Source organism: Sapajus apella, unplaced genomic scaffold, assembly GCF_009761245.1.
Source record: "Sapajus apella isolate SASKATOON/1434 unplaced genomic scaffold, GSC_monkey_1.0 scaffold62, whole genome shotgun sequence".
Classification (NCBI taxonomy): Eukaryota; Metazoa; Chordata; class Mammalia; order Primates; family Cebidae; genus Sapajus; species Sapajus apella.
In genome coordinates, this window is record NW_022437002.1 from 7,933,888 (window position 1) to 7,952,848 (window position 18,961).

Below are 18,961 nucleotides of genomic sequence, written 5' to 3' on the forward strand. Positions count from 1 at the left end.
AATTAGCAGCTCAGTTCACCAGGAAGGACTTCTTTCATTTTTTCCTTTTCAGTGGAGAGGGGAGCCACATATCGGGGCAGAGCAATGGGCGGGACCCCCAGGCTCTGGCCAAAGCCGTGCAGGTTCACCAGGATACTCTGCGCACCATGTACTTCGCTTGAAGGCAGAACGCTGTTACCTCACTGGATAGAAGAAAGCTTTCCAAGCCCCAGGAACTGTGCCACCCAAATCCAGAGGAAGCAAGGAGGAGGGAGGTGGGGTAGGGAAGAGTGTAGGAGGCCTTGTTTCCCTCTATAGAGGTGGTGTAAGAGTGGGGAACAGGGCCAGCAAGACAGACCACCAGCCAGAAATCTCTGATATCAACCTCATGTCCCCCACCCCTCACCCCATCTTGTCACATCTGGCCCTGACCCCACTGGACCAAAAGGGGCAGCACTGGTGCCCACCATACACACAGGTGTCTCATGTGACTCACAGTGCTAAAGACTCATGCTTGACAGCTTGGTAAGGTCGACTCTGTAGCCCTGCAGACAAAAGCTGGTTAGGTTTGGGTTTGATACTTTAGATGGGAAAGTGAGGGGCTTGAGAAAGTGGGTGGGAGGAGGGAAGGATTTTTTAGGAGCCTTAATCAGAAAAGGACTAGATTTGTTTAAGAAGAAAAATGAAACCAGACCCAGATCAATATTTTAGGATACTAGATGTTTTAATGGGTTCAGAATCCAGTTTGTAGGAAGATTTTTTAATGGTTTTGGTTGCTCCTCCCCCAGCTGCCACTCCCTTTCCCCTTATTCCTTTCTGTCCACATTTTCTACCCCACCTTACTTCTCCTCCCTGACAGACATCCAATGCCCCTAATAATACTTAAGGCACTATGGCACTTAGCTTTGAAGTGACACGACCCTGTCTTCCTTCCGCCCGCTGGTGGGTAACCAGTGCCTTCCCTGTAACGGTAATGCTGCAGAACTGCAACCTTTTGTACCTTTCTTTGGGGAATGGGGTGGGGGTGGGAGAGGAGGTAGATGGGGAAGAAATACCCCAGACCCAACAAACCTCCAGCCAGAAAGCCAGCTATTTTGCATTTGAAGGAATTGACTTCCTCATTCATTGAGCTTTTTAAAAGATCACAACCTCAAGATGGTTAAAATCCATTGACATTTGCACTTTCAAACATGACAAGTCTCGGAGCTGCTGAGATGACTGGCCCCTGGCCTTTCCACTTATGCCTCCTTTTCTCCTTGTTCCTCCTACCTCCCACCCCGCCCAGGTTTGGAGTTACTTTCATAGCATTTTTCACTGTTGGCTTTTTTTCTCCCCTGATGGTCAAGTATCTTATGTTTCAATATTTCTTAACTGGGGTGTCTTATAACAAAAAACTCTTAGGTCTAAAATGAGAAAAAAGAGAGAAAACAAAATGTTATTTTTATACCATAACTTGAGTCTATTGCCAAAATTTGGAAATCCTTCCCATGCCTGATGAATTTATATCCCGGAAACATTGAGCCATCAGAAGGAACTGTGTACCTGATTTGTTCTCTGACCTGGCTAGGTAGGGGGTGGTTATTGCCCCAAGATGGGGTCCAGGCTCCATCCTTCCTCTGTGCAGATAATACCTTTTTCTTGCTATAGCCTCCCTCCTCTGCACTGTCTTGCACTCTTACTTGCAAGTGCATCTTTTTCCTTCCTCTGGACTGTCCTCTGACCTTTTGGCCCATCCTAGATTCCAGTGTGTCTTGTGGACAGGCTGGGGAATTTTGCTGCTCCCTATTGCTTCTGTTTACACAAATGAATTTTTCCTGGTTCCCCACTAGGGCATGTGAGTGGGTGGCATGGGCTTTTTTGTTTGTTTGTTTTTGTTTTTTGTCTTCAGACATGGGGTTTGGCTGTCTTGCAGGACTGGAGAAGAAGGTGGTTCTAGCTTGGTCTCTGCTGGCCTTGAAGCAAGCCCCCTCTCCCCGCCTTTTTCCTTAACTGTTCATTTTTTTTCCTGCCCCACTGCTTGGGATGGGGAGTTGCACCTTCAGTGTGGAATTTCCTCTTTTTGAGGAGGCTGGGCTTGGATCTATCTTGATCTGGCGATGAAGCCATGATTACTTTAGACCTAGCCCAGGCTTGGAGGCCAGCTGGAGGAAGGAGGATCTAAATCCTGGCCTATAGAGTTAGAACTACCGTTTCCTCTCCTCAGCGGCCCTGCTATGACCCGGATTTGCTATGCAAAACAATCTATCCCAGGTTCTGTTCTGGTTGGCTACATTGTTCAGCAACTCAAAAAACGTAGCACAAACATTCATTATGGAGAAAGCATCAGGACTGTTGAGTAACTCCTCCTTTACTTTTTTCCTGCTGGCTACAGCATGGGGTGCCCTATGGGCACAAGCCCAGCTGAAGAACAGAATGGAGGGCTCTGGGAGGAGACAACTCACTGGAGAGCCTACATTCCTTACACAAGTGCCTAAAGAGAGTGATGCTAACACTCCATCTGCCCTGTCCATTGCCTTCATATATAGTCTACTTCGTGTTCTGTCACCCTTTGAAGAGGGGAGCTCTCCTGGGACAATGGGCTCTGCATGTTCTCTACTTGGGTACATTTTGGGGCTAGGATCAGGGCACTATTCCTGGAGGGTCCAGCCATTCACCAGCATTTGCAAATGTCCATAGGGAGCAGGTAGCAGCCTCTACTCCCAGCAACAAGTTTGTGTTCTCTCCTTTTCTCTCTTTGCCTCACTCTCTCCAGTTGGTTTCCGGCTGGGGCTTGAAATGCATGTTTAGCCCTTTGGCATTGAATATGCCATTCAAGAAATAAAAAGCAAGAGAAGCAGCTATGGGCAATGACAAGAAAATGACTTCTTACTCTGATTTTTTTAAAAAAATAATTTTTGAGACTTGAAAAATACTCCTGACCTTGAGGATTATTCTTGTTTGAAAGGTGGTGCATGCAGATGGAGAAGTGGTGTTGGCAGCAAGCTTTGGATCATGGATTTGGTTTAAGTGGTGCTTCTTACCCAGTCTTCAAAGAAGTGCTTGGGGGACCCCCAGCCTCATCCTCGTAGACAAGTGTCTTGCTCCCTTTGTACCTTCCTCCCTTTTCCTCGCCTCTCTTTCCCTGGCTTCCTTTCCCTTTTTGCTATTCACTCTGCTTGCTTGCTGGCCGGCCTGCCTGCCTGCCTGCATGCCTGCCTGCCTGCCTGCCTATGTGATGATGAAATCTCTGCATGGCTGCAATGACTCCACTGTTAGCTGGCAGGTCAGGCTTAGCTCCTTGACTGCACAAGACCAAGACTCTGTTCCCTAAGCCCAGAGATATCCACCTGGGCTGGACTGCCCTCAAGCTTATGCTAGAGCAGAGCAACTGGCCTGCCCAACTTGTGTGAAATCAGGAGGTTCTGGCATTTTCCACACCTGTCCACTCCTTGGAGCTGGTTTCTCTCATTGCTTTCTCTAGATCTGGTTCTTTTTCTCTACCTGGGCCTACCTTTTCTGAGATTGTCTTAGGGTTGAGCTACTTGGGTATCCTGGGTTTGAGTGTTAGGGGATGGACGTAAGGGAAAAAGAGAATGATGAGAAGAGAATGGAGAGAATTTGAATAAAAGGTGGGAAAGGAGAGCACTGTTCTTTGACTGTTTATCCACTCCAGCCTGATCCATTAGGGATTGAGGTGCTACCGCAGGCCTCCAGGAATAAGCCTGGGGCTATTGTTGCTGGGAACTTAGGCTTAGCACAAAGCTGAAGAAAAAGGTACCTAGAAGTTTGAAACTTGCCCAAAAAGCTCCTAATGCCCACCTGCTAGATAGCTTCTCTGTGGCCTCCTATTTAGCTAAGCAGCAATGTTCTTGGATATTTTTCTTTTTCTGTTCAGAATTTTGTGAATAAGGCCAGCATTCAAGATGGGCAGCCAAGGGCACACTGACTGTTAGCTGGCCCATAGGATATCTGTAAGGCTGGTGGGACAATTTTGGACCTGGAATCATGTGTAACAAACAAGGATGGATGTTTCTTCCCCTTCAGGGTAGAAAAGTCATCTCAAACTAGCCAAAAGGCAGTTTTGGAAACTACATTGGGGGAAATTATTTTTATTTATATATGGGGCCTAGGCCAATCCAGGATGGTAGCTGGAATACCTTCCTTCTTAAAATCTGATCATGGCAGGGATATGTAGGGCACTTTTTACTATTTGGCCTTCTAAGCAGATTGGGAAGGAGGTATTTTCTGGTTTTCTCTTTCCCCTGACTTACAGGTCTTGCCTTCTCCCTGGACAGGGAGAGAGGCTGGGTTGGTGCTCTCCCCTTACTCTACTCAACCCTCTGGCTGCTGTTTGGGCGTCCAAGAAAGGGAGGGGAAGGAATGAGCTAAAAACAAAACAGAATGAGGTGGGAAAGGGAGATTTCCTTCTCTACAGAGGAAAATAGGAAACCCTCCAAGAATTGTGCAAGTAAAGACAGTTTGTCCAATGCACTGAGTCCCTTGGTATAGTAGCAATAAGGAAAAATGAAATTACTTCCCTGTGCACACAGTCCAGCCTAATTGGTATGTGATGTTGCACTCAGCAGCCATGTGGTGGGCGTGTGTGACGACCTATGGGTTTCACTTTAGTTTCTAAACTTTTTATCCCTCTCAAGTCCAGCTTGGATGGGGAAATGTCTCTGGATCCCCACAGCTGTGTACTTGTTTGCATTTGTTTCCCTTTGAGACTGTGTTTGTGTCCTGCTTTGAGCTGTACCTTGTCCAGTCCATTGTGAAATTATCCCAGCAGTTGTAATGTACAGTTCCTTCTGAAGCAAGCAACAGCAGCAGCAGCAGCACAATTCTGTGTTTTATAAAGACAACAGTGGCTTCTATTTCTAAAGTGCGGTCTTTCTCTTTTTTTTCCTACCAGCAAAACAAACTTTTGGGACTGTTACATCTCTGATAGGTTTTAGGTGAGAATAATACTGTAGATTGTTATGCAGGAATACTTCACAGAGCCTTTATTCTTCATTCAACAAACATGCAAAGCACTGTGTCAGCAGTATTATGGGGAGGGCAGGCACAATTCAAAATAAGGAAAATAGTGCCTGTTTCATTAAGGGAATTAAGTTCGGTAGGAGATATGATTAGCCAATTAGTCTCCTGACATAGGAAAAAGAAAATGAGGGACTGGAATCAGGCTACAGCAACTAATACGGGGAGGAAGGGACAGATTTGAGAGACAGGAGACAGAATTAATAGGACTCGATGGCTGGTGGGAGTGAGAAGACAGGAGTAGAGGTTAGCTCCCAGGTTTCTCCTTGAGCATAGGAGTGTGTTGGGACATTCTGATAGTCAAGATGGAGGTGGCAGGGGGAGACTGTAGAAGGAAGGTGGGGAGTTTTTTGAAGAAAGATAACGTATAGACTGGGTTTTGAGGTTTTTGTGGACAATAAGGATAAGGTTTCCAATAAACAGGTTGGTGCTCAGGTAAGACTGTAAAACTGCAGTTATAGATATGGGAGTCATATAGATGGTAGTTAAAGCCATTGGCATGAGCGAAATAGCTTTGAAAAAGAGAAGAAAAACATAGTATACAACCTCCTAAGAAACTCAATTTAAAGGATGGGGTGAGGAAGCATATCTTTAGGTGACAGATCACTGGTAGGCAGCTTGTGGGTTTTTTGTTTCTTTGTTTAACCAGTTTATTGAGGTAGGAGAAGAAATCAGAGTAGAAGAAGGTAAGAAATTGTCAGTAGCAGCCAGTGTGTACATAGATGGACCTAATATTCATCTAGAGGCCAAGTGTTGTGAATTGGCCTGTGGCTATCACCTGGCAGATTCCCTTGGGAAAGAGCCAGCCAGCCCCATGCTGCTTTTCAGCAGCAAGGGTTAGGGAGGTTGGTTGAACTTGAAGGACAGATTGGACATGGAGCAGATTTTGCCCAGTTGAAATAAGATATAAATTTATGACCCTGAGTGAACCAGAAATAAAGTACTTAGCAGGGGGCATGAGAGGATGAGGATTATGGCAAATTTTGCTATGAACTTTAGTTTTAGAAAAGATTGATATTGAAAAGCCTTCAGGATTTGCCTGCTGGTTGCTACTCAAGATAAAAAGACTGGGAGGCCAGGGCCTGCATTGTCTGGTCCTAGAGCTCAAGGTTTTCAGTGAAGGCTTGTCCTAGCACCTCTGGGCATTCCTTTTCAGTATTGGTTGAGTACCCTTCCTTCTGCTCTGTCAATTGGCAAAATATGCTGGAGCACATTCTGAACCTGCAGGTGCCTTAGGTATTTGTTGGGTATCTCTTGGCTTAGCAGACCCCAGAATCTCATGGCAATTAGGATTTGGTGGCTAAAAGAAAGAGTTATAGTGCAAGGAAAAGACTTGTTGGAAGTTCTGAGTCTGGGCAGTCTTTAGGTTGCTATCTACTGCTTGAATTGGGAAGTAATGTTGAATTGGAAAATTAGCTCACCTTTTTTGTTACTAGCTTTGCAGACATTTATTCCTCTGATTATAGGCTGAGAAATGCCTAGGCAGGCTTAGAGAAGGCACACAGAGCATGACAGAAGTACTCCTTCAAAGCTGCTGTGTCAAGAAGGAAGGCTGGAAAAGTGGATTTGCTGGGTAATTAGGTGCATTTAGAAGTTTTCCACTTATGCACAGCTGACTTCCCAGTATATCATATCAAGGTTTTTTAGGCCTTTGTGGCTTACCCTACAGGAACAACATACTGTCCTCTTGTTCTGGACTGTAGCACCTTCACCAAAATCCTCTTGGCAATAGTTTTTTTTTTTAATTTGGGGTGGTTTTTTTTTTGACAAAGTATAATAATATTGAGGGACCATTCTAGGGAGCCTTTAGTCCCTCGTCCCCATTTTCCAAAGGCAGGGAACTTTAATCTTAAAAGAGTTGGTGGGAACTTTTAGCCAGGTTTTTTGAAAAGGTCCGTCGGCTATTAATGAGAGTGAGCTGCAAAAGGAGGGGGAGTTTGTTTGGGTACTTTGAAGTACTTAGCTAGGTGTTTTGTACAGTATCTTATATAATTGCATATTTTGACATCTTACAGCATCTTTACATGTGAAATAGTTCATCAGTTATCTTCAATTGCATATTATAAAATTCCGATTAAATTTTTCTTAAATAAGAAAACTATCATTTCACATGACAAGAAATCCTAATTTAATGTGACTCCAAGGTTGGTTAATTCAGTGGCTCAGCGATAACACCAAAGAATCAGTTTCTTGAAATCTTTTTGCTCTGCCATCCTCCATGTGGTTTATCCTCACACTAGTTCAACTCATGGTCCCAATATGGCTACTGTAATCCCAGGAAGGAAATACTGACAGAACAATGTCTAGTGAAAGAGAGACAATTTTTTGTGTCCTTCTAAAGCAAGGAAGTCTTTCCCTGGAAGCTCCAGCAGATCTAGCCTTGTGGCTTTGCTAGAAATGGGTCATCTCACTCCTGTCATTGGCAAAGCAAGTAAGGTCATCCGTCATGAGTGGCTTAGATTAATTAGTTATCCTTTTGAGTCAGGTAGACTAGAAAGTCCAGTCATGTCTACTAGCAAGAAAGGAAATAAGGGCTATTGGATAGGCAGCATCTACTCTCAAAGGTACTTCGACTTTTACGGATGAGAAACATGAATCTGAGTGACTTTACCAGGCTCACAGCAAGTTAGAGAGAGCCTTCTGTGTTAGCTGTGTCTGTCCCTACAGCCCATGTTTTATATTGTATCTTGCTAGCGTATAAAGTAACTTTCTACCTTGTAGAAACTGATGGTCTAGGAAAAGAGATTTGAACTCGGGCTGTGTTGACTCTCATCTTGGCCCATGTGAGCAGATTCTATCCAGTTGCTCTCCTCATCCAGTGATGTTTCTTGTCTAACACAAGAAGCCTAGGAGTAGAAAGCCCTAAGTGGAGTAGAGTAACAGTGGTAGCAGGGAGGAAGACTCACACTGTGTGTCCCTGAGCCTGACTTACTGGGCAGGGATTTTACCAGCGCTTAAAGTGAGCAACTGGCCACCCTGTCTTTCTTGCATGCACTGAGTGTTTGGTAGCTCATTATGCCTTTCCTTAGTGACCAGTGATATTGATCATCTTTTCATGTGCTTATTTACTATCCCCATATCCTTTGTAAGTTGTTCACATCTTTTACCCATTTTATTTGTTGTTGTTTTTGAGACAGTTGTCTCACTGTCACTGGAGTACAGTGGCATGATCACGGCTCACTGCAGTTTCTGCCTCTTGGGCTCAAGCAATCCTCCCACCTCAGCGTCCTGAGTAGCTGGGCTTACAGGCACACACCATCGTGCCCAGCTAATTAAAAATTTTTTTTTTTTTTTTTTGTAGTGGTTGGGTCTCATTATTATTGCCCAGGCTGGTCTTTCTCAGCCTCAAGCTATCCTCTCACCTTGGCCTCTCAAAGTGCTGGAATTACAGGTACAAGCCACTGGGCCCAGCCTCTTTTACCTGTTTTCAAATTGAGTTTTATTGAGTTGTAAGAGTTCTTTATTAATTTTAGATACAGGTGTTATGTTAGATATATGTTTTACATCTATTTTTCCCAGTCTGTGTCTTGCCTTTTCATTTTGAAGAGCAAAAGTTTAAAATTTTGCTAATTTATTAAAGCTCCATTTGTTGCTTCATTTCTAGTTTATGCTTTTGTATCATATTTTAGGAAATTTTGCACTGGGTATTTGGTGGCTCCCGAGGAGGCTCAACTTTCAGAGGGTGCTGATTTCTCTGCACCTGAGATTTTGTACTATTTCTGTATTTCTTTTTGTTTTCCCCCCAGGACAGAGTCTTGCTCCGTCACCCAGGCTGGAGTGCAGTGGCATGATCTCAGCTCACTGCAATCTCCACCTCCCGGGTTCAAGTGATTTTCCTGCCTCAGCCTCCTAAGTAGCTGAGATTACAGGCATGCGCCACCACTCCTGGCTAATTTTTGTATTATTAGTAGAGATGGAGTTTTACCATGTTGGCCAGGTTGGCCTCCAAGTCCTGACCTCATGATCCACCCACCCTGGCCTCCCAGAATGCTGGGATTACAGGTGTGAGCCCCCGTACCTGGCCGTATGTCTGTATTTTTTTCTTCTGAGAACAACCACTGTTACCAGGGATGAACACAGAGTTTTAGCTTGTTTTCTGAGTCCCATTCTTGAAGCCCATTTATTTATTCATCTGTCTAGACCCAATCCAACAAATATACTGAATGTTGCTGTGTGCCAGACACTGGCACTGTTCTGGTTACTGGGGAATGGCAGTTAAGATAATACCCAGTGACCCTGCTCTGTACCCTTAAGAACAGACTCAGTTGGGAATGAGTTTTCCAAAAATAGGATGTGCATGTAGTCAGGAGAGAGCCTCATACAGCTTTGCCTTTGGCAGAATCCTTCAAACCTTTGTCTTCCCACTTAATATTACAATTCATGAGCCTTTCATATGCTTTCACTCTAAAGATGCGGGTTCCTGGATAGCAGAAGTAGATAGGAAGGCATCGTTGACATTTACTGAGGTGGGTTGAATCAGAGGGTATAAATTCCACTCCATCAATGTCGAGCCCACCTCAAGGGTTCATCACTGTCACCATGTCTAATGTCTATTCTGGAAGAAGGTGAAGAAGCCTGCCTTTGTTTAGGGAACCAGTTCCAGAATCGGGGGTTGAGGATATAAAAGACCCTTGCACAAGAGTTGGTATTTACCCTGTCAGATGCTGCTACCAAGATTTGGATTGTGTACAGTCGAGGATTAAAAATGACTTTTAAGTTGCAGTGTTTCATCTGGTGACATTTAATTTGATATTTTAAAATTGGGGAGGGTATTTTCAGCCACGGCGGTAGGGATGTAAAGGAAGAAAAAAATAAGAATTGGAGTCAGATGTGAGTGTGAGTCCCATCCACTTATTAAGTGTTTAATATATGAGAAGTGCTTTAAAATGATAAATAGTAAATACTTCTGTTATTCACTGACATTTGGGGAGGGTTTTCTCTGTGCTTTATGTACATTCCCTAACCTTACAACTGTGTAAGGTCCATGCTATTCTCTCAGTTTTTCAGATGAGAAAATTGAAGCCCAAAGAGATCAAGTGACTGATCCAAAGTCCCACAGTGAGGGGAAGTGAAGATAGAATATTCTTTCTCCTTTTCCTCTTTAAAAAATTATTTTGATTAAAAAAACAAACAAAAAAAAACTAAACCGTGTTACTGAAGCATAGAGACCTGGGGAGAAATTATGAATCATTCCTCAGCCTGAATAAAACACTGTCATGTTTCATAAGGCAACAAATATTTATTAAGGACCTACTATTTGCCTGACATTCAAGCGGGGCGGGGGACACACAAGTAGTAAATAACAGAGTGGGCAAAGAGCTACCAAGGCAACACAGTAGCAGACTAACAGGTGCCCCACCATAGATGGGTGGTCCGAAAAAGGCATCTCGATCTGTCTTTCGTTGAGACGTAAAACACTGTGGGATGGGGAGTAAGGGGAGGGTGGAGAGGAGAGAAAGGGTTCCTGGCTAAGGGAACCAAAAGCAGAGAAGCTCCAAGTCAGAAAAAAACAGCGCTTGGCCCGTTGGAATTGGAAGCCGACCAGTATCGCTGTAGCACAGGCGGGGCCCATTTACGCCGTGCGTTTTTACCCTGGAAAGGGGTTTTGGTTTTCTGAGTGTGACGAGGCGCTATTAAAGAGTTTTAAACATGGAAATTACTCGATCTGATGTTTGTGTAGTGTCCTGTTTATTAGTCATCTTTTCCAAACTATATTGTACATTTTTTTCTCCTAAAAATGGTCGTTAAAGCAGCCTAGGACTTAGGTCAATTGCGGTGGTCACTTGACCGTCTGTGAGGAGGCGGCGCGTGTGGGGCGGCCCCCACTGGGCGTGGCGGGGGCTCAGGAAGGAGGGTGGCCCTAACCCAGCGGGCTCGGTTCGGGACCTCCGCGGCAGGCCCGGGTCCTTCACCGGCCGGCTCCAGGTAGGCTGCTCCTCAGGTAAGCCCCACCGCAAGGTGCGACGTCGCCGCAGGTAGGCGCCGCCCCCACCTCGTGCGGCGCGAGGAGTCCTGCCCCTCCGGGTTGTCTCCGGCAGGCACGGCCCCGCGGAGGACGACCGAGCCCGCCGCGTGTGGCCCGGCTGCCGGACACCTCCCCGGCGTCCTCCGCGCCGGCCGCTCCCGCCCCGACGTCGCTCCGGCACGGCTCGAGGCCCAGAGACGAGGCGAGGACGCCGGGCAAGCCAGGCAGCGGAACTGACGCCGACGGGCTTCCGGGGCGGCCCCGGGCTGGTCCGCGGCGGCGGCCCGCAGTCGTGGAGGAGCGGTGGGAGCGTCGGCGACCGCGGGCGATGCAACTTCCGGACGGGACTCCCCTCTGTCCTCGCCACACGTCTCCCCTTCCTTTCGCCTAGTCCCGTGCTGTCTCCCGTCCGCGACTCTTCCCGCCCAGAGCTTTGGGAGTGCAGTTGCTCAGGGGAAGCCATCGCCGCCCCCGCCTCGGGGCCGAGTGAGTGCCAGTCGCGCCGCCTCGTCCCCCCGGGCCGCCTCCTTGCCCCCAGTGGCGGGCTCCGTTCTCGCTCGAAGCACTCCCCCCAGCTCCATGAATGGAAATCGGCTCCGCAGGTGAGTCAGAGTTGCTGGGCCAGGTAGGGGGTATCACCCAACTACGGTCCTCTGAGCATCCCTGCGCCTCCCGCCTGGCCCAGGTGCGCGAGGTGAGCGTCGGGCGGGCATCTCCTGGTCTCCCGACCCTCGGTCTGCTCCCCCACGACCTCCCCGCAGCCCAGTCGCAGTTCTCTGGGGGCCACTAAGTCGGCGAAACTGCGAGGCGGGGAAACTGCTTGGAGGGTTTAAGTTTGGGATTATCTAGGCGATATTACTCTTTACTGGAGTACCCTTCTTCTAGAGTCTAGAATGGTTTGCCATTGTCTAGTTGGAGTGCGTGTCCTTTAGCCAGGTTGCGTGCCCCGTAGAGGCTGGGCTGCCAGCCAGCTCCCTTACCTACCTCTTAGGGTAGTTGTGAAGATACACTGAGATAACGGATAACTTCAAATTAAGTTTGAAGGAGGTGTTGGTGTAACGTCAAATTCAATATGGCATTGCTCCCACCCCCAAGTTCTTTTCTGTTGTTGGTGGCAGCGTGGTAGATAGTTTCTGAGGAGCTTGGAAATGTCATAGCAGCCTGGATCACTGCTTATAAGAGGAGGTGGATCTTAAAATTGCTGACAGTATTTTTTTTTTCCATTCTCTATTTTCTAGAGAAGTAGTTGTCATATTCCTGGAAATTTGGAATTTAAGAAAACTGCTTTATCTCCGGGGGGTGGGGGGAAAGAACAGCAGTCTTGAGAGAAAATTGCAACATGGATAATACTTGTCCTTAAAAAAGGAAAAGTACTCTTTATAGTTCTAAAGTAATTAATTCAGGGACAGAAAGTAGGTATTGCATAACGGTTTGCCTAACAAATGATCATGCTTGGCATTTTAAATTTGAAAGTATGCTTCAGACGATCACAAGTTCGTAAATTAATTTTCAAAATATTTGCTGGGCTGTCTTGTTACTAATGGTATCACAAGTTCCTGAATTCCCTATCTCTTTTTGCCAATTTGATATAAGCAAAACTTACGTAAAAGAAATCAGTGACATAACGATAGCTAAGAACTTTGTTGAATAGATTTAGAATATAAGTGTCGAATGGATGCAAAAAAGCACTCAGAAACTGGGGAGGTGAGACGGGGAGAGAGCTTAAAATTTTTTTTTTTTTTTTTTACAAATTTTGTTACATGAAAGTTTCTCTGATTAATTTCTACAATATTTCTTTTTCATGCTCCATTGTTTCGCCTTCCCCCATATCATCTTAAAAACAATCTCTCTGGATTGTGAAAAGATTTAGACTCTTACTTGTTGATTTTTGATTTGTGTATTTCTGAAACTGTCCTGTCCTTTTTAAAAAAATTACCATACTACTTGTTTTACTGTATAGGAAATGTGATTATTTGGGACCATAGGTGATTTTTGTACATAACTGTCCTGTTGTCAAGTCTGGAAAACAAAGTATGAAAGTCAGACCCTTTATTAGTCATCCTAAAACTTTTAAAGGTATTTCAAAAAAGCTTTTAAAGTTTTTTTCTTTTTTTCCTTAGGGTTTTTCATATGATATTGTGACCATATATATATGGGCAGTATCTTTGAAAACATTTGTAACATCAAACCACCTAGTCAACTGGTGCAACTAGCCAAGTACGGCTCAGGAAATACATTTTACCCGTTTTCTTTTGGGTGTGCCATTGCTGAAATAGATACCCGTTTAGCTATCTTCACATTTGGGGAAGTGTATAGTCAGATTATCAACCATATGCTTGGGTCTATTGAAAAGTAAAGTTTTTTCTTCAGTACAGTTGATACATGATTGAATATAGTCTAATAGTGAAGATAAGCTGTATTTTGGCTTAAGATTGACATTATCAAAAACAAAATTTCCATTATTCCTGAGACTTAGTATGCTTGGTATGCTTAGTGTAAAGTTGAAAGCGTAGCTGTGCAGCTAAATTTTAAATCCGTAATTTAGGCTGGGCGTGGTGGCTCATGCCTGTAATCCCAGCGCTTTGGGAGGCTGAGGCAAGATGATCGCTTCAGCCTAGCAGTTGGAGACCAGCCTAGGTAACATAGTGAGATCTGCCTCTACAAAAAATAGAAACATTAGCCAAGAATAGTGGCACATGCCTGTAGTCCCAGCTACTTGGGAGGCTGAGGCAGGAGAACGATTGAGCCCAGGAGGTAGAGATTGCAGTGAGCCATCATCATGCCACTGCACTCCAGCCTGGGTGACGGAACAAGACCCTGTCTCAAAAAAAAAAAAAAAAAAAAAATGTATAATTTGACGTATATATTTTGATATTAAAATTTTAGTGTAGATGTTCTCAAAAAGTCTGTTGAGTCAGTATTGAATCTTGGCTCTCCAGGTCTGTCGTAAGTTTTTCCTTTGTGTGGAGATTCTCAGAAATCATCTTGTGATAGGATATTTTAAATTCTAGTTGTTCAGTGGATACATAGAAAACTATTAAATTTATTTACATTAGGGAACCTTGAATACAAATACCGTATAAGTTAGTATTTGTCTGTTCTTTCATATGAAATATTTTAAATGCTTTTTAAGGATATCTTGTGCAATCTACTGATTTAGTACCATCAGAACTTTGATATAACAGAAACAACAAAAAATCCTGGAGTAATTAGTTAAAAATTAATCAACGTTTAACGTCTGTGTCTATGACTCTTTAGTTAGGGGAACGTCTGATGAAACACCGTTTTCTATGGTCTGATTACTGCTAACCTAAGAGTATAGGTTATGTTTCGTTCAGTTCTAAATAAAGTGGGAATAGGGAGCAGCAGAAATGCTCGATGATATTACTTCTCCTGAGTACTCATTTTTTAGGTCCATAGGTTTTCAGATAAAGTTAGACTACGTTTAGGACAGAGGAATTACACTTTATAATGGAAGAAAAACATTTACTTTTATGTTAAATGAATGACATGCAAATTGTTTGATGTTTGATGGAAGTTTTATACAGTCTTGCAAAAGTGTTTCTTTCTTATTTATACTTTCAAATTGGTGTCTGAAAATAATTGTTTTAGAGTTTTGTGTTTATTAATAAAAGTTTTTAAAAAGTTATTTAGAACCAAGTTCTAAAGGATTAAAAGTTTCATATATGGGAAGCTAGAACTAAATCAAGATTGGGATTTGAATCGTGGATAAAAATTATGGGTTAAAAATACCTGCTAAAATATATAATGCCATCAGGGTCCCAATTTAGTATTTAAAACAATCTTCTTTAATAACTTTGGAAAATGTTTTTGTTGTTATAAACTTTTTCACTTGTAGTTCTTTGCCTTGAAGGAAAAAAAATCAAATTACTGCTCTGTCTGTGGGCATACATTTTGAAAGTGATAAAGGCTTTTCTACTGGGTTCTCACTTAAATTTTGGCTTGTACTGCCTTGGAGTGGCCATTAGGACTTAAAAAAAAAAAATTGTTGCACTTGATTGTTAGTGGGACTTAAAAAATATGCAAGATTATTTTAATATTTGGTTTACAATTTCTCTTTCAATGAAGGAACTCCTAGGGAAAATAGAAAAGGAAACATGAAATAACTTTTTTCTTCTAAACAAAGACTTAAGGGAAAACCATATAGATAACCTTCAAATATAATTGAGTTATGAAGATATTTAAAAAACTAACCATGATTCTGTCAGCCTCATATAACCATTCTTTACTTTTTTTTTTTTTTTTGATACGGAGTGTTGCTCTTGTTGCTCAGGCTGAAATGCAATGGCGCAATCTTGGCTCAGTGCAGCCTCTACCTCCTGGGTTCAAGTGATTCTCCTGCCTCCCAAGTAACTGTGATTACAGGCATGCGCCACCACGCCCGGCTAATTTTGTATTTTTAGTAGAGGTGGGGTTTCTCCATGTTGGGTCAGGCTGGTCTCTGAACTCCTGACTTAAATCAAGATTGGCCTGCCTTGGCCTCCCAAAGTGCTGGGATTACAGGCGTGAGCCACTGAGACTGGCCCATTCTTTACATTTTTTAATCCAAATTCTAAACTAATCTGTTTAATTTTTTTTTTATTAAGGAATTGGCAGGGTGTCAGGGCTCACACCTGTAGTCCCAGCACTTTGAGAGGCTGAGGCAGGGGGATCACCTGAGGTCAGGAGCTCAAGACTAGCCTCACCCAACATGGAGAAATCCTGTCTCTACTAAAAATACAAAATTAGCCAGGCAAGGTGGTGAATGCCTGTAATCCCAGCTACTCAGGAGGCGGAGGTTAGGAGAATCACTTGAACTGGGAGATGGAGGTTGGTGTGAGCCGAGATTGTGCCATTGCACTCCAGCCTGAGCAACAAGAGCAAAAGTCTGTCTAAAAAAATAAATAATTTAAAATAAATAAATAAATAAATTTAAGGAATTAAGTTATTTAGGAAAGCCATTAGAATGAAATATATGAAAAGATATCTAGATGCTACTTCATCTTGCTTTTTTTTGAGAATTGTATGTAATAAGTTGGTAATTTAGAATTAATTTATATTAGTTTATATCTTCCGATGGGAACATTGCATTTTTTAGTTCTGCAAGTCTGGCCTGACAGTATGCAAAGAGGCCTGGGGCCCTGAAAAGGGGACATTTCCTGGAAGAATTCTCTGTTGTATATGGAAAAACCCTGGCTTAGAGTAGAGTTCTTTGCCAGATTGTTTAAACTGATGGATTCCAGTTGAATACCATTTTGCTTTATAATATAGCCATCTAGTTTCACATTGGTTTATATATTCTTAAAATACTTGAGGGTCTACCTGAAAGATGAATTAAAATATTGTTAATTAGCAAAACATATTATCTTACAGTACTTGAAGCTAGAATCTTAAAAAGTAATTTATAAGTTTTTGTTGTTGCTAATGTATAGGGGAAAAAAGGCCAAAATGATAATTCTGTTTTCAGGAAGGTAAAACTAAAAAGATAATTTATTTAAGATCAGTATCCTTTCCAGACCTGGTTAGTCTCAAACTGCTGAGATGTACAGCATTCACCAGACATTCCTACTTTCTAATTCAGTTGTCTTGGATACTCAATAGACCCTCATTCTTGGCTCATTAACAAAACAGATGTGAGAAAGAATATTGTGTGGTTTTTCAACCATAATGGTTATGCTGTTAGGATACATGAACAGCCTTTCTGTATTTGGAGTTTCTGTAGTTTTCTGCCATTATCTGTGTTAATATTAGACTTTCTTTGGCTACCCACTGCTTAAAAAAAAAACAACAACAACAAAAAACAACTATTGTTGTTCAGCAAAACCTTGTCACACAACTGATACTTTCCCTTATACATTAAAATATGGGTGTTTTGTGGTTTGGTTACAATAAAAAATTGTGTGCATTAGTCTGAAATGTAAGCTTAAGGAAATCTGGAAGAAGTGTTTTGGTTTTTTTGAGACGGAGTTTTGCTCTTGTCGCCCAGGCTGGAGTGCAGAGGTGCAATATCAGCTCACTGCAACCTTCCTCTTCTGGGTTCGAGTGATTCTCCTGCCTCAGCCTCCTGAGTAGCTGGGATTACAGGCACCTGCTACCACGCCTGGCTAATTTTTGTATTTTTAGTAGAGATGGGGTTTCACCATGTTGGCCAGGCTGGTCTCGAATTCCTGACCTCAGGTGATGACCCATCTTGGCCTCCCAAAGTGCTGGGACTAGAGGCATGAGCCACCACACCTGGCCTAGAATTCCTTGTTTTACATCAGCCAGTTATTTTATACATCATTTCCAAATTGTCAAGTTCTTGGGAAATCAGAAAGTGGTATCTAAAGTCTATAGATGTGAGATATTTTTAGATTAAAAAAAATTTTTTTTGTTAAGACAGGGTCTTACTATGTTGTGCAGGCTGGTCTTGAACTCCTAGGCTCAAGTGATCCACCCACCTCAGCCTCCCAGAATGCTGGGATTACAGGAGTGAGCCACGGTGCCCACCCATATTTTTAGGTTTTTCATTTGTGGAAGAAATTTTACAAGAATATGTTCTCAATTGTAGGCTTACATAATATTCCTTTTAAGTCATTACTAATACTTGGTATTTTAGCTGATTTCTGAATCTTCTAACAATATGAGAGAGACATAGTAATTCTGTGAACTTTAAAAATGGTGAAAGAATAGATTGCAAAATCGGCTCTTACGAATAACAAGTGATATGTCCCTTTTATTTTCAAGGGAGGAAATGCCTTTTATTTATTTATTTTTTTTGAGACGGAGTCTTGCTCTGTTGCCAGGCTGGAGCACAGTGGTGCAGTCTTGGCTCACTGCAACCTCCACCTCCCGGGTTCAAGCAATTCTTCCGCCTCAGCCTCCTGAGTAGCTGGGACTATGGGGCTTGTCAAACCCCCGGCTAATTTTTGTATTTTTAGTAGAGACCGGGTTTCACCATGTTGGCCAGGATGGTCTTGGTCTCCTGACCTCTTGATCCACCAGCCTCCACCTCCCAAAGTGCTGGGATTATAGGCGTGAGCCACTGCGCCCGGCCAGAAATGCCTTTTAAAAACTGTTTTCCATACTGCCAGCTGATAAGTTTAACCCTCAATTGGCTGGATAGTCTATAAGTGATTATTTAGTTGTAGTGAGTATAATAATAAGTGCAGTATGTTTAGACAGGTTCATTGAATGAAAAGTAGAATTAGCAGGTAGGAGGTTCCTAAAATTCCATACTGTTCACTAGTTAGCTTTGCAGACTTAACATATATAAAATCAGAGACATTTCATTAAGTCATATTTTGAAATCAACATAGTATGTTTATTTTTCCAAAACAAAAATATACTTTTTTTTTTTTTTTTTTTAAATTTTTTGAAACAGAGTCTTGCTTTGTCACCCATGCTGGAGTGCAATCGCATGATCTCGACTCATTGCAACCTTCACCTCCCAGGTTCAAGCGATTCTCTTGCCTCAGCCTCCCTAGTAGCAGGGATTACAGGTGCCTGCCACCATGCCCAGCTAATTTTTGTATTTTTAGTAGAGACGGGGTTTCACCATGTAAAAAACAATTTAAGAATGTCTCAAATAGAAGATGAAAATAGGATCCTGTCCTCCAGGTAAAACCATTGTTAACTCTTTATTATATATCTTCCCAGAGATTCATCCATCTGTCTATGTATTTATCATACTAATAATTTTTAACCTACTTTTTCCACTTAGTAATTCATCATGAATATCTTTCTTATATCATTACTTACATCTATATAACAGTATAATAATTTTTACTGGATACCTAACATTTAATTTGATCTGTATATTAATCAGTCTCATTGATAGTGGTTTAGATTTTTTCTAGTTTTTTGTTATTATGACTAAAACTTTGTTAAGTATTCTAGTACATACCTCTTTGTATACTGGTCCAGTGCTTGCTTTTGGATAGATTTCTAGAAGTAGAATTGTTGAAACAGGTATTCCATGAATATTAAAGAAAAAGTTCCCAGTGAAAATCCATAATTTGG

The 18,961-nt window shown here is 42.7% G+C and overlaps 2 protein-coding genes across 5 annotated transcripts in view; both read left to right on the forward strand.

The window, feature by feature from the left end:
• LOC116529275 (protein argonaute-1) overlaps nt 1-4,840 on the forward strand; it is a 41,331-nt gene extending 36,491 nt beyond the window's left edge. For 3 of the 4 annotated variants that reach the window (XM_032246923.1, XM_032246926.1, XM_032246928.1), the window contains one exon: nt 53-3,600. In XM_032246923.1, coding sequence (XP_032102814.1) covers nt 53-161 — 109 coding nt within the window. In that variant the 3' untranslated portion in view covers nt 162-3,600. Of the gene's footprint in view, nt 1-52 lie in introns of all 4 variants that reach the window. The other variant, XM_032246925.1, reaches the window with a different exon arrangement.
• Nucleotides 4,841-11,206: 6,366 nt separating this feature from the next.
• The window catches only part of LOC116529276 (protein argonaute-3), a 126,232-nt gene continuing 118,477 nt past the window's right edge, over nt 11,207-18,961 (forward strand). The window contains exon 1 of the mRNA XM_032246929.1: nt 11,207-11,562. Coding sequence (XP_032102820.1) covers nt 11,544-11,562 — 19 coding nt within the window. The 5' untranslated portion in view covers nt 11,207-11,543. The remainder of the gene's footprint in view (nt 11,563-18,961) is intronic.